Source organism: Apostichopus japonicus, chromosome 10 (genome assembly GCF_037975245.1).
Source record: "Apostichopus japonicus isolate 1M-3 chromosome 10, ASM3797524v1, whole genome shotgun sequence".
Classification (NCBI taxonomy): Eukaryota; Metazoa; Echinodermata; class Holothuroidea; order Aspidochirotida; family Stichopodidae; genus Apostichopus; species Apostichopus japonicus.
In genome coordinates, this window is record NC_092570.1 from 15635058 (window position 1) to 15649902 (window position 14845).

Genomic DNA, 14845 nt, shown 5'->3' on the forward strand with positions numbered 1-14845 from the left:
CCCAAGGTGACCTTTGTATGTTAAGTTATATGAGGTCAAAGTTAATTTTCAGACATTTAGTGTAAAAACTCCCAGTGCCAAGGTGTTACACAGTTGATATTTTGAGACAAGTTGCAAATGGTATAGGGGAATATTTTCAAACTTAACGGTCATGTGATCCGAGGTCACCAAAGGTCAATTAATGATAAAAAACTAGTATTTTTTGCGATAACTTGAGAAAAAATTGTCCGTTAGGGTTGGGAGTTGCTTCAATGTAATCCAATTGTCGACCCGCATCTGGGTGACCCTTGACCTCAATTTGACCTCTGGTGACCTTTTTAGTGATTTGTGGATTTTTACAGTTTTGATGCTATTTTCAGATGTTAAAGGTAACTTCTGATCATAAATGTCGATAGGTTGACACCCGTGTGACCTTCGTGTGCGAAGTTATTTGAGGTCAAAGTTAATTTTCAGACATTTAATGCAATAACTCCCAGTTCCAAGGTGTGACAAGGTTGATATTTTTGGAGTAGTTGCAAATGGTATAGGGGAATATTTTCAAACTTAACGGTCATGTGATACAAGGTCACCAAAGGTCAATTAATGATAAAAAACTAGTATTTTTGCAATAACTTGAGAGCAAATTGTCCGTTAGAGTTGGGAGTTGCTTCAATGAAATCCAATTGTCGACCCGCATCTGGGTGACCCTTGACCTCAATTTGACCTCTGGTGACCTTTTTGTGTTTTGTGGATTTTTTACAGTTTCGATGCTATTTTCAGATGTTAAAGGTACCTTCTGATCATAAATGTCAACAGGTTGACCCCTGTGTGACCTTCGTGTGCGAAGTTATATGAGGTCAAAGTTAATTTTCAGACATTTAATGCAATAACTCCCAGTTCCAAGGTGTGACAAGGTTGATATTTTTGGAGTAGTTGCAAATGGTATAGGGGAATATTTTCAAACTTAACGGTCATGTGATACAAGGTCACCAAAGGTCAATTAATGATGAAAAACTAGTATTTTTGCGACAACTTGAGAACAAATTGTCCGTTAGGGTTGGGAGTTGCTTCAATGTAATCTAATTGTCGACCCGCATCTGGGTGACCCTTGACCTCAATTTGACCTCTGGTGACCTTTTCGTGTTTTGTGAATTTTTACAGTTTCGATGCTATTTTCAGATGTTAAAGGTACCTTCTGATCATAAATGTCAATGGGTTGACCCCCATTTGACCTTCGTGTGCGAAGTTATTTGAGGTCAAAGTTAATTTTCAGACATTTAATGCAATAACTCCCAGTGCCAAGGTGTGACAAGGTTGATTTTTTTGGACAAGTTGCAAATGGTATAGGGGAATATTTTCAAACTTAACGGTCATGTGATCCAAGGTCACCAAAGGTCAGCTAATGTTAAAAAAGTAGTATCATGGGGGGAGAAAATGGGCAAAGAAAAAATGTTTGAATTTTTACAGTCATGCTCTATTTAGGTCTCACCGATCAAAAATGTCAATTGGTTGACCTCCGGGTGACCTTTGTGTGTGAAGTTACATACAAGTTCAAAAGTTAATTTTTTGACATTTAATGCAATTAAATCTCAATGCCATGGTGTGACATGGTTGATATTTTGGGACAAGTTGTGAATGGGGTGGTGGAACATTTTGAAACTTAAAGGTCATGTCATCTGAGGTCACCATTGTTATCATATCTGTTGACACGCTTGTAGGTCTCTTATATTTCTTACATTTTCGACGCCATTTATAGATCTCAAAAGTGCCTTTTGATAAAAAATCAGATCACATTTTGTGATCACAAAAGTGTTGGCTATAGTGTTGGTTACTTTATGGGAACATGTAGGACAATTACTTGGACTATTTCAGCCCAATCTTGCTTGATAATATGATGTGTATTGTCATATACCCCAAGCAAGGAACCACAGTGCCCTTGGGCTCTTGTTTATTTTAGTTTTATGTAATACAGCGGGTCTGTTTGTCTCGTGGCTAGGTCCAGTTCCTCTAAATAACATGTTCGAAATACCGTCAATCTAAGTTAAAATTGTGACCGATGACTGCATGTGTTTGTATAGTCAGTTTCCCTTTAATAGATGGACTTCTTTTGAAGGAATAAGTTTGTGAAAATCTATTCAAAATGAAACCTTTTCTTTTTGAAGAGAATAACAAAAAAATCTTGAAGATGTTGCCTTAGGGTGTGGCAAACCATTCTTCCCCAGCTGTCCATGCCCCTTGCCAGAAAATATTCGTAGGAAAATTTTCTTGTTTTGTGAGGGATATATGCGAAGAAAGTGTACTCTTTTGGCCACGAAAATGCACCTTTTTTGGGAGATATACCCTTGCAATTAAGCCTAATTTTTGATAACCAGATATAGTAAAGCAACGACAACTCCTCTCGGCATTTTGAAAGCTAGCTATCCCTTCCTTGACATCATGAAACATTACACTCGCTTCACTTGGAGCCGCTGGCCCACAATCGATTCTACAGATATCCCGGTGACCAGAATTGAAAGCTTTGGAAATAAAGAACAAAAAATAAATCAAATGAGGGACCGTTCTTGGACAGTGTTGTGAGTGACGGAAGCTCTTTCTTGTTTCGCAGGTGCTCTTTGTGATGTCCGATTGGTGGCTCTCGGAGTGGGCTTACACCGAAGAAACTTGCACCGCACAGTTTGATGACGAAAGCTGTCTGTACAACTCTACAGTCGTAAGTTGATTAACTCGATCCTATCGTCCTTGAAACTTTGTTTTAAACAAACCAAAAACAAACAAAAAACATTTCTTGCTCCCTACTTTATCAGGTTGCTAAGGTGTTGCTAGTTGTAGTAAACTGAGCATGTTTGTGATATAACACAGTGAATGATACATGGAAGCCACAATTCAGGTCTCATGTTAACGAGGCCTTTGATAGTTGCAGGTTTCTTTTGTCAGTTCATGGGCCAAATCGGACCCACAAATGATTTCAATCTGTCCCGCAGCAGAGACAAAAAATGGCCCACAATCTAGCTCTAATCTGAATGTGCTGTACCTGAAGTCCTAAGATATGAGTACCCCTACTGGCTCCCACTGCACATTGCACAGTTTATTTATATCAGGGGAGGTATTGATCATGTCTGTCCATTTGCTTAGACCAATGCCTTTCCTCTGGCATTGAGAATCCCTGCTGTGATACAATTCCACAGAAACTTTTTTTCAATTAGCTGAAGTCCTTCGCGGGGAATAATTTATCCGGTACCGCAACGCAAAATACTATGCAAAATGTGTAAATTGCTATACAAAATGTGTAAATTACTATGCAAAATGTGTCAATTGCTATACAAAATGTGTAAATTGCTATACAAAATGTGTAAATTGCTATACAAAATGTGTCAATTGCTATACAAAATGTGTAAATTGCTACACAAAATGTGTAAATTGCTATATATATAAGTGCAAAGACCTATAGTAGTCTTTGTACACAGGGATCATGGTATTTTGCGAGGGAAACCTTCAGAAAGTCCCATACAAAAATTTGAGCACTACATTTTGCCCCCTCTGCTTCCGAGGGTCCGTAAAGGCATGTCATCGTACGATTACGACGACATGGATATACGAGTACCATGTTTTATATAAGAATACGAGTACAAGGTACTCGGAGTATGAGTACTGAATTTTGGCACCGGTATCTAACCCGGATCCAAAACCCTGGCAAGTACAAGTACAGGCAAAAAAAAACCTCTGCCCTAATACGAATCAGAGTTCCCTTCCGTTTTTCCGTCTCTCTCACTCTCTCTCTTTTTTTCATCCATCCCCCCCCAGTTGAGTGAGTTCACCTCCTTCAGCAGGGTGGAGAAGGTTGGACGGGCTTTCTTCTTTTACAACTTTGCCGTGTTGCTCTTCCTCCTCATCGTCTTTGCCTTCATACGTACCATCTGGTTGTTCTTCATCTGTGTCAACGCCTCGAAAAACCTTCACAACCAAATGTTTGCAGCGATCATTAGGACCCCCATGCAGTTCTTTGACACCAATCCAATCGGTAAGTTGGTCATGATTATCATTATCATCATCATCATCATCATCATCATGGCTCTACTCAGTAGGCCGGAAGGAACTTAAACCGACAGTTTTATTAATTGTTTGTCATTTGTCGCGGAACACAATTATGTATGAAATATGGGCAGTGAATAAGTGGCATACCGGACACAGCTCCGTGTGCGGCTGTACAGCTTCCCAGATTCAAATTGACCTAGGGCAACGACGACAAATTGCAGTCTATGCCCCAACCACTTTCCATACCGCCCTTAAGAATCACCCGTTGACCCACACCGATAATTTCTTCTGTGGCCTTTTAATCAAGTTGCGGTAGTTTGCCCTGCGAAAATGTCCGAGGCTCCCGGGTAAATTTGTGTCAGACAACATCTTTCTGGCAGCTGCGGAATACACTTCATGATGATTGGCTCTCCAAGTTACAGTCTTAGATATCTCGTAGACTCTAGGTTTCATTGCTCCAATTGCCTCATATTTTATTGAACATCAATGAAAGGAAACTCAACTTTGCATTTTAAATGAATGGCAATTTGAAAATAATTGAATCACAATCAATCTTTTTTGTTCAAAAATATACCGATATAAAGTCCCGCTCTTATTAGTGAGTCTTTATTCGGAAACCATCATACTCAGAAGATGTCCTGATTTTTTTTATCCATAGGTCGCATTCTGAACAGATTTTCGAAAGATATTGGCTTCTTGGATGAGCTCCTACCAATAACATTGGCAGATTTTAATGCTGTGAGTATCTTTATTGGAAACCGTAGCAGTGTGTGGGGTTGGGGAATCAGAAATGGCTGTAACTTTGCTGAGTATATTTTGTCAGCTAAACTTGATTGCTTCGCAAAAATGCCGAAAAATTTCCTGTACCCTCAGGTCAAAACCATACCCTCATAGCATTCTCTATTGCGAAGATATTCTTCTTTTTTTTTAAATTTTGAATATTTTTTTTAAATGTGTCTGGCAGCATCAGAATGGATGATGCCATTAGGCGAAGTCAGCTGAAAAAGTCTGTTTTTTTCAGTAATAATATTTTAATCATTCATCCGCAGAGGAAATAAATAAATAATATTCCCATAAAAAAGGAACAGAATAGAATACGACTGCCTAGGTCAAACTTTTAAAGCGCATTTTACCCTGATGAGGGAAGGTCGTTAGTATACAAATAATGAATGGTTATGAGTGCAATAGTGCAAATATTTCATTCGTTGAAAGATGGAATGTTCCAATCAACGAGGCGCAGCCGAGTTGAATGGAACAAATTACATCTTTCAAGGAATGAAATATTTGCACTATTGCACGAATGGAAACCATTCATTATTTTGTTTTATACAACATATAATAATAAGATGGGTAAAATGCACTCATGCAACAGATTGTTTTGAACAGACAGGTTTCTCTGCTCTCTTACCATTGAAAAAAGTGCTACCAAAAAAGTATAACCTATGGTTCTATTTCATAGGGTGGAATAGAGCGGATTTTGCATGCAATCAACGAGCAATTGACCAATCAAATGGCCAGAATACAATCAGGTGTTGTATAATATAGAATGTAAGCAGTGTATCTCGTCTTTTAATAGTATAGTCTCGTTTTTGTTTTATCCGTTCTTACACAGATCGCTGTACAGACTTGTGCAGTTCTCATAACTATTTGCATATTCAACCCACTGATTCTGATATTCACCATACCGCTTGGCATACTCTTCGTTTTCATACGTTCCTACTTTTTGGCGACGTCGAGGGACGTGAAGAGAATCGAGGGAGTCTGTAAGTGGCTAGCATCTCTCTTACTATATTCATCTTTAATGAACCTCTTTTTTCTTTATTTTACTTCTCGAATGGAAAATGATTGGTACAATTGTCTTGGCTAGAAGAGAATTTGAACCAGGGAGGGACTCCAGGATGACAATTTCTGTGGGTCTACCAGATGAGCTATGCAGCCCCCAGTTGAGCTTGTGCTGAAGGTGATCAGCCACTAGGCGCAGAAACCTTAATTGTATGCGGTGTAACCAAGGTTTCGTTCGACCTGGAAAGCATTCATACAATCGGGAAAGCATTAATTAAATTACCCAGTTTGTTGTCAATCTTTCATACATTTACATGTACACGTACCTTGAACGAACAGAATTGCTTCCCTGCCATTTTGGAATGACCAACATGGAAGCGACGGGTTGTTTTTTTTAAACCGATGCCGATTTCCCGTCTTCCATTCAGGTCGCAGTCCGGTATTTTCCCATCTCTCCTCGACTCTCCAGGGCCTGACCACCGTGAGGGCATTCCACGCCCAGAGGAGGTTCGTGTCCAAGTTTGACATGTACCAGGACGTCCATACCGAATCCTGGTTTGCATTCCTGGCGACCACAAGATTGTTTGGCATTATGCTAGATTGGCTAGTAGCGGTCTTTATGATCATCGTATCCTTCGGATCTGTCGTCTCAAAAGATTGTAAGTTCCCGTTCAAGCTTTGGACCTTTTCTGGTGTCAAATTGATATATTTGAACGTTTTCATTTTACCATGCAGTTACCTTTTTAGGGGTTGTGGGGGAGGGTTGGGGGGCCCACCAAATGTAAATACCTCTGAGAAGCCACTCAATGTTTGCAGAGTAGGCTTGTTTTGCATATGAAGTCTCTACGAAAAGGAAAAGGGACGAAAGGGACTCATTTTCAGTTCTAGTCGATCTTGCTCGTTTTTCGTAGTTGGCTTTTTGTATTCCAAATCCCTCGTTAAATTTGCAAAACCTGTGTAATTTCTTACAAGAACACATAAACCACAGGCAATACTACTACTCACGGTAGTTGAAAACTCCAGGACGAATGTTGCTATGGAAACTGCATGGTATAGTAGCAGCATCTCCCTATTCTGGTAATTAGCATACCTCTGTCATCTACATTCAGACCTCATCAATTCTATATGTTGTTTTTTAATCTCCATTCTCTCCGCGTTTTCTGTTCAAATTAGTTCTTGGCCTCGATGCAGTCGAGGTGGGCCTGTCTCTGACTTACGCCTTGAGTCTGATGGGGTCGTTTCAGTGGGGAGTTCGGCAGAGTGCGGAAGTTGAAAATTTAGTGAGTGATCACATGTTTTGATTCCATCAGTGTTGACTTTGGTCGGGCAAGCGAAAGAAAAAATTATTCAAATCACAAGCAATTTTTAGTAGCTGAGGTCCCTTGGTCCTGGTGTACTTATATTTTTTTTATGATGGAGCCCAAATGTCTTCCTCTTGGAAACACTTTTTTTGGCATTCCATCAATTTCAATTAGACTTTATTTCTGAGAAACTGACCACAGATTACTAATTGATTAATATTGCAAGAGATGTTAGTTGACAACATGGGGGGGGTGGGTGGGGGGTAAGTTCCAAGATAGATGTCATGATAAATGGACCTGGTTATAAATTTAGTAATATACTCCCAAGTTTAAACTTTTCTTGTAATGTGTGTGCCCTTTACCCTTAACTTTGCACCACATGTGTCATACGCATTTCTTTGAGCAAGAAACTGTGCACTTCATCCTACAAATTCCTACTTTTATTCTTCTTTTTGTTCTATCTCCATTGCTGTCAAACCAAGGGAAAAATTGGGGTATAAGGGGTAAGTTGTCCCCTGTCCTTGTGGCCCCCCCCCTTTCACTTCCTACCCAATCCCTTGACAATAAAACATTTGTCCCGTTGACCGGTTTTATTTCACATTTAACAGATGACATCGACTGAGAGAGTTCTAGAATATACCAAGCTAGAACCGGAAGCAGCCATAGAGTCGGAGAAGAAACCAGATCCCGATTGGCCTAAAGAAGGCGCGGTGGAGTTTGACGACGTCTCTCTGAAGTATGCAGAAAATGCACCCATAGTTTTGAAGGGAATTACCATGAAAATACTTCCAAGAGAAAAGGTAAAATAAAAGATGAATTCAGAATTCTATTTCCCCGCCCCCCACCCACCCCACCCCACCACCCCAGTCTACCACCCCTGGCAAGATGGACTGCAAGATGGATGCATTAGACAGGCAAAAGTACTAGGCAGTAAAAAAATTATAAAAGTGGAAATTGCTCTCAAACCAATTTTCCTCTGGCCCTTATATCAATTTATTGTGAAGCCCTACTCTAAAAGTTCAAGCCCAATTTAGGTTCAGAGATCCTGGGTAAAAATGTTGATGGGCTGAAGTCACAGATTGCCATTTTGATATGGACGTTATGTTTATTTTGTTACTGTTATACGCGTAAACCTGATCATTTTTTCGCTTTTTGAATTCTCCAGATTGGTATCGTGGGTAGGACCGGTGCAGGCAAGAGTTCCTTGACGGTCGCTCTCATGAGACTGGTGGAACCGATGGGTACCATCACAGTGGATGGGGTTGACCTCTCCACCCTTGGCCTCCATGATGTCCGAAACAAAATATCCTTTATACCTCAGGTAGGATTATTACTTCTTCTTTTTTGGAGTAGTTTTGGATAGTTTTATAACTTTTAAGAACATTTTGTAACTTTTATTCATGATCCTTTTTTTTTTTTTTTTTTTTTTTGCCGGTCGATTTCTACCTGCTTCATCGTACTCCTCATTGTGACAGGTGTATTCCTAAAGAGGGAGGGTAATAGGGTGTGTGATGGGGTTGGCTGAGGGGGGGGGTGTTGTGGGTGTTAAAAATAAGGGGGAAATGGCTAGGAAGGTACACATTGGAAGTTAGAGAACATTTCTCAAGTAACTTGAGTGAATTTGGTGAGAAATAATAATAATAATAATTAATGGTACTTAAAAGGCGAAAAAATCTTCCAATGAATTCAGAGCGCACAAGGACAAAAGGACAAACACGAAAGAAATCTGTGAATCAGGAAAAGCTTGACGGAAGAGATGTGTCTTCAAATAGCTTTTAAAATGAGAAAACTTAGGAGTGTTACGAAGGCTATTTGGAAGTGAATTCCAAAATGCCAGGGCAGCAAATTTAAAAGAACGTTCACTGGCAGACTTAAGGTTAACCCGTTGAATTTTGCGCAGTTTTTCGGAAGAGGAACGAAGAACGAGTGGTGGTTGGTAAGTACGCAATACAGACGACAGATATGAAGTACCTTCAAAATAACGGCATACCAAGTATGACTTGGTTATGACAGACAACAACCCTCTTAACTAAGGATATTCATGTAACATGTCAGCAGAGACTCACTTAATCCCTTCAACTTGGCCTGATATTCCATTTTCATAAAAAGCCTAATTTCTCTTGAAATCCCTTCCCGTGTCGCTTTCTCTGGGTTGTATTGAAATTTGGGTGTGATACCTGGTTACATGGTATGCATTACACTGTGTGGCTTCTTACTGCCATCCCCCCTCTCTCCCCTACTCTCCCCACCCCCCCCCCCCCCCACCCCCAGCAAAAGAGCTCAGTTGGTAGAGCATGTTACTCTTTTCCCAGTTTGTTAATATTTCCCCAGTCAGTATTCTAAATATTGTTAATAAAACTTTCTTTTTTGTTATCTCATTTTGGACAGGATCCTACTTTGTTTAGTGGAACCCTAAGGAAGAACCTGGATCCATTCTCTGAGCACGATGACGATTCCTTGTGGAACGCTATCAAAGAGGTAAATTTGGTTAGATTAATAGTTTAATTCGTATCCAAATTCCACTGTTAATTTGTTTGACCCTTTCATGTAGTGGTCTCCCCCCCTCCTCCCCCCCCATTCCTGTCATTTCATTTGCCTCGACATTTGCCTTTGGCCCATAAATCTTTCTTATCTCCGGCCTTGACCAGAACCTCCGTCGATAAAATATGATCACATCGTTAAAGTGCCTTCAAATCTTTATCCCTTTTTTGGGCCTTTTTTTGTTTTTTTGCGTTGTCTTCATATTTTTTTCTCCGTCTGTCACAGGTACAACTTCAATCTGTAGTCGAAGATTACTCCGAGAAATTGGAAATGAAAGTCTCGGAGGGAGGTTCCAACTTCAGCGTCGGCCAGAGGCAACTACTCTGCTTGGCCAGAGCGGTACTCAGGAAGAACCGAGTCCTTCTAGTGGACGAAGCGACGGCTAACGTAGATATAAGGTGAGATATTGCAGCAACAGCAGAAAGATGGTAGTCTACTAGAAATTTTATTTGAAGGGTGTGAAGACTCGCGCAAAAAGAAACGTCTAATGCCGGTAATTTGACCTAGTTTCGAATGAGGTGTAACAGAAGTGTTAAACACCACCATCGATCCCAGAAAATACACACACACACAGCTTGCTACCGTCGGTAATTAGACACTAGTGTACAGTCAGTGCATACAGCTGCGGTCAATACCCACAGCACAGTGTACAAACGATACAGTGATGGACATCTCAGGTCCAGCTAAAGATAACAATTAAGGTATCACATTTCATTACTGTCTGCATTTTGTAGAAACACAAACAAAACGTCACTTGCAAGCAACAGAAAGTTAACTTTTTCAGATGGCCGCACCCGATTTGGGGCAAATGAGGAGTTATGTCAATAATATAAATAAAGGAGAAAAGCTATGAATGAATTCACACAAAAACAAACTGTTAGGAAATTCTTTCAAATTTTAAGATTATTTTAGTAGGCATGAAAAGTGAAAGAGACAACAAATGATGTCTTAAATTCTAGTAGGATATTTGGTCATTAAAGGACAACCCTGGGAGGATAAAAATTGTCAGACCCCGTATGAAACTTTTGAAAAGATTGATAGTAAAGAATGAATAGTATCACAAGTCTTGATGGAGCGATGAAATCATCTTCTAGAAGGAGATAGGAAAAGATGATGTCACAATTTTCTGTTACTTTATATCTCAACCATAATAAACGTAAACAACAGAATCACCCCGACGTACCCTGGGGTGCTTCCATAACCAAGTGTGTGTCAAAGTGATACCCAATTAAATTCTACTCTGAGCTGAATAGTTTGAGGGGGGGGGAAGATTTCTTTCTTTGTACAATCTTGGAAAGATAACAGAATGAACAGCTTTGTGCTTGTAAATCTTCTCCCATAGTACTCAAGTGTTAAATGTCTTGTGGAAATAATTTGACTTTTTGAGCTGATGGCCGAAGGTAGGTGGTAAGCTAGGGAGACCCAGCATGGGAGACAAGTAGACAACACAATAAACAGTTTGAAATGAAATTATTCTCGCCTCTAAGCATTCTCTTTCGATACGATGGAAACGAACATATGGAAGTACATCACTGGTCTACTGTGATTGTTAAATGTGGAATAATGAAAGTTGAATGTATATACAGGCTTAACAAGTTATTTGTCAGACAGTTGAGTTTGGGGAGTAATTCTCTACTGATAATTAAGCTTCTTCTGTGCTGTTCGGTGATATTGAGATCTTTTTGAGGAAAAATTAGCAATTAATATGAGAATTCTAGCTACTTCGGAATTAGCATGAACTAAGGGCTGAATAGCTGAGTGGGTAGAATGCAGGGGGTTGTAAATGTGAGTTTCAGTTGTTAAAATCCTGTTCTAAGCAAAAGCCTTCTTTGCTCTTTTCAAGTTTTTTTAATTTAATGATTTTTTTTAAATTTGCTGTTCATATACTTAGTTTACTATATATATATATATATATATATATATATATATATATATATATATGTATATAAATATATATATATATATATATATATATATATAATATATGTACAGGGATGTGCTCACACCGGGCGGCTGCGCCCAGCAGTTCTGAATGCTGCCCAGCACAAACAGTATTTTAAACATTTCCGCCCGGCACTTTTTTAATGAAAATTGAACAAATTTTACCATAACCAAAATCTGAGAGAATACTTGGCACAGAATAGGAAAAATAGCACCACCTAAGCATACTTCAGGTGCAAAATTTGTCCAGTGGGGAGGGGGTACCCCACTCATGAGATCCCTCTCCCAGGGTGTGGATCACTCTACCGCACAATATGCCCGGCACTCAAATATTCCTGAGCACATCCCTGTATATATTATATATATAGGTTTGGTTGATTGGGGTCTATCTTAGCCCAGGGTGCTCTATGTCCCGTGGACGGAGTGAAGTATAGGTGAGAATTAGTTGAGACTAGTGGAACACTAGTAGTTGTTACTCAGAGTTTCTATATGTTTATATATGTATATATATATATTGAAGTTTGCAATCCTTTGCTCATACTCACCTGATGGTAAACACAAAAAGTTTGTTTTGTCTCTCATTAATCTTGTGACTTCTTTTGTTTACAGGACAGATAAACTCATCCAAGCCACTATCAAAAACAAATTCAGTGATTGTACTGTCTTAACAATAGCTCACCGTCTGAACACCATAATGGACTCCGACAAAGTCTTGGTGAGAATCCATTGTTTTCATCCTTTTGTTCTTTCGTCAATTGTGTAAGAAGTGGGTAAGGAAATGCGCGTAAGAAAGGGTCAGCTGAATCATGACTTAACTATATAGTTTCTTGTATTACACAGAATTCAGTCAGAGTGTAATAAACAACATAAGATGCAAGCTGAAATCTGACTTAAGTATATGTAGCGTGCCTTTCTTGAGTAACACAGTACCTAAAGGAAGGAGTTAACGCAGTACCTCAGATGCAGTGTAAGAATGATGATGATAAAAAAATAAAAAAAAGTTAAAAGAACTGCCTGCATTTGGCTTTATTACAAGTAGATCTGCTATGAAAAGTATTGTAAGCCTAAGCAGGGTGTTGGGCCACTACACTAAAATCCAACACAGTAAATGGTATATCCCATGTGTCTGTAAGGTACGAGGTCGTCTTTGAGGTACAAGGTTGTCTGTAAGGAATGACGTATCATGTTGCAGGCATACATGTTGATCTTTTACTCTATGGTTCAACATGTTGATTGTGAACTAATGGAACGGGTAAGGCCAATCTTTGTAGTTCAGCCTCTGAAATAAAGGGAACAATACTAGCCTATTATGTATAGTTCACACACGAACTATGTCTGTCTCGGAAGGCGGCAATGCGTTGTTGTTTTTTTTTATTTATTTTTTTATTCATTTGTATGTTATCAGGTTCTTGATGAAGGTAGAATCGTCGAGTTTGATGAGCCGTACACCCTACTGCAAGACGAATCGGGAATGCTCTCAAGCATGGTGGCAGAAACGGGAAACCAGGAATCCACCAAGTTAATGGCGATAGCGAAGCAGAAATACTTTAACGTCAACATCGGCGAAGATATCGATGAGCAGATCGATGGAGAGGAGACGGATCAAGGAGATGAAGGAGGAGATGAGGGAGGAGGTGATGGCGGGCTAAGGGAAGAGGACAGTGTCGAAGAAAGTAAAAACAATTCCGACACGAAAGAATAAGTGGATGAGGAAAACGCAAATATGTGAGAAATGCTGCCTCCCTTAAGTACAATACGGGAAGGGGGGGGGTGGGGGTGAACGAAGCACCAGAATGATGATAACGGCCTCCATTAAGAAACCAATATTCAGTTTGTCTTTATCTTGCCTGCAGGTGCAAAATGACTTGTTGGCAACAAGTCTCAAATGCGGTAGCAGCAGTGGGATTTGTACGGAGAAATTTTGAAAACAGTACCAAAAAATGCTATTAATTGTACCTCAAGATTAGAATCCTTGATATCAGTAGTATTCTCTATATTATAAATATTAAATAATAGATACTTGATAGTATCAATTCTCACCTACACAACCCATTGCGCCATCAAAGGCTACAATTTTAGCCCTTTCTTGGGGGGTGGGGGTGGAGGGGCTGACAATCATAGAAATTCTGATTTTGGAGTTTCATGTCATAGGCATTATCAGTTATTTTCTTTCTTATTTTCTTTTGTAATTTTATTAATTATTATGATTATTTTTTTATTGCTTGCTGAAAGCAAACAGTTATAGGGTAGTGATGGCACGTCTATCTAGGTAAAATAGAATCAAGATAAACGAAAACTGTTAGCAAACTGCTTATCCACTAAAGAACCTTCATCCACTAAAGAATCCTTGTCAATTAGAGGTTTAACATTTTGAGAGGCTACTTTATTATTATAGAAAAATATCTGAAAATCATATCATGTTGGAAATACTTGCATTTGTTTTCAAAATTACATCCATTATTTCTTACCAAAGGCTTCTGTTCTGTGATTTAAACCTGAAAATGTATAGGGGGGAGGGGGGTGAGGGTTCATGCTTTCCTCTGTTCTCATTCCATAGGATTTTGTATCGTTTCGTGTCTTTCTTTATTTGTACGTCTTAATCCCGACTTCTTAAAAAAGTTTACCGAAAATAATCAAATTTTGGTGGCTGTTATTTTCCATATTTTTGAATGATGCATCAATAAAGGGATTTCCCTTATAGATGTATTTCCTCATTTCTGTATTCCTTTCATACTTTTGTTACCCCTTGTGGAGAAGGGATTTATTGTACAAATAAGCATTTGAAAAGGGGAAAAAAAAATTGATGTATAGTTTTGTAACCCTCCAGCCCTGAATTGGATCATTTTCCACAGCTTTATATAATAACGGTAACTAATTTATGTATGTTCTTTAAAAGTATTAATACAGGATTGTGTATGGTACTTACTACAGTATTTTGCAAGAAAAAATGGGCACATTAACAGGTTTATTGATATATTTTGCTTTGTTAAAGAATTTGAGAAAGAATAGTATCATAATATATTATATTATGATCACATGATTTTGTTTATCTTGTATTCCTTTAAAGTGTTTGTTACTCAGGCCATCACCATTACTTGTATTCATTGAAAGTGTTGGCAACTATACGGTGGATCCATGTTAATACCCTCCTCAAAAAAAAATTGTGCCCCTCCAAACAAACACCCTGCCCCTCCAAATTTGACAAGGTAGCTACGAGCACGATTAAACTACAAAGCTACAGTACTAGAAGCCTATTGAATACATGGAAA

At 39.0% G+C, this 14845-nt stretch overlaps 1 protein-coding gene across 1 annotated transcript in view; it reads left to right on the forward strand.

The window, feature by feature from the left end:
* The window catches only part of LOC139974847 (ATP-binding cassette sub-family C member 4-like), a 50005-nt gene extending 35392 nt beyond the window's left edge, over positions 1 to 14613 (forward strand). The window contains exons 17-28 of the mRNA XM_071982322.1: positions 2585 to 2689; positions 3781 to 3997; positions 4670 to 4749; positions 5624 to 5774; positions 6222 to 6452; positions 6967 to 7073; positions 7703 to 7894; positions 8260 to 8415; positions 9483 to 9572; positions 9861 to 10033; positions 12186 to 12291; positions 12982 to 14613. Coding sequence (XP_071838423.1) covers positions 2585 to 2689; positions 3781 to 3997; positions 4670 to 4749; positions 5624 to 5774; positions 6222 to 6452; positions 6967 to 7073; positions 7703 to 7894; positions 8260 to 8415; positions 9483 to 9572; positions 9861 to 10033; positions 12186 to 12291; positions 12982 to 13278 — 1905 coding nt within the window. The 3' untranslated portion in view covers positions 13279 to 14613. The remainder of the gene's footprint in view (positions 1 to 2584; positions 2690 to 3780; positions 3998 to 4669; positions 4750 to 5623; positions 5775 to 6221; positions 6453 to 6966; positions 7074 to 7702; positions 7895 to 8259; positions 8416 to 9482; positions 9573 to 9860; positions 10034 to 12185; positions 12292 to 12981) is intronic.
* Positions 14614 to 14845: the final 232 nt, after the last annotated feature.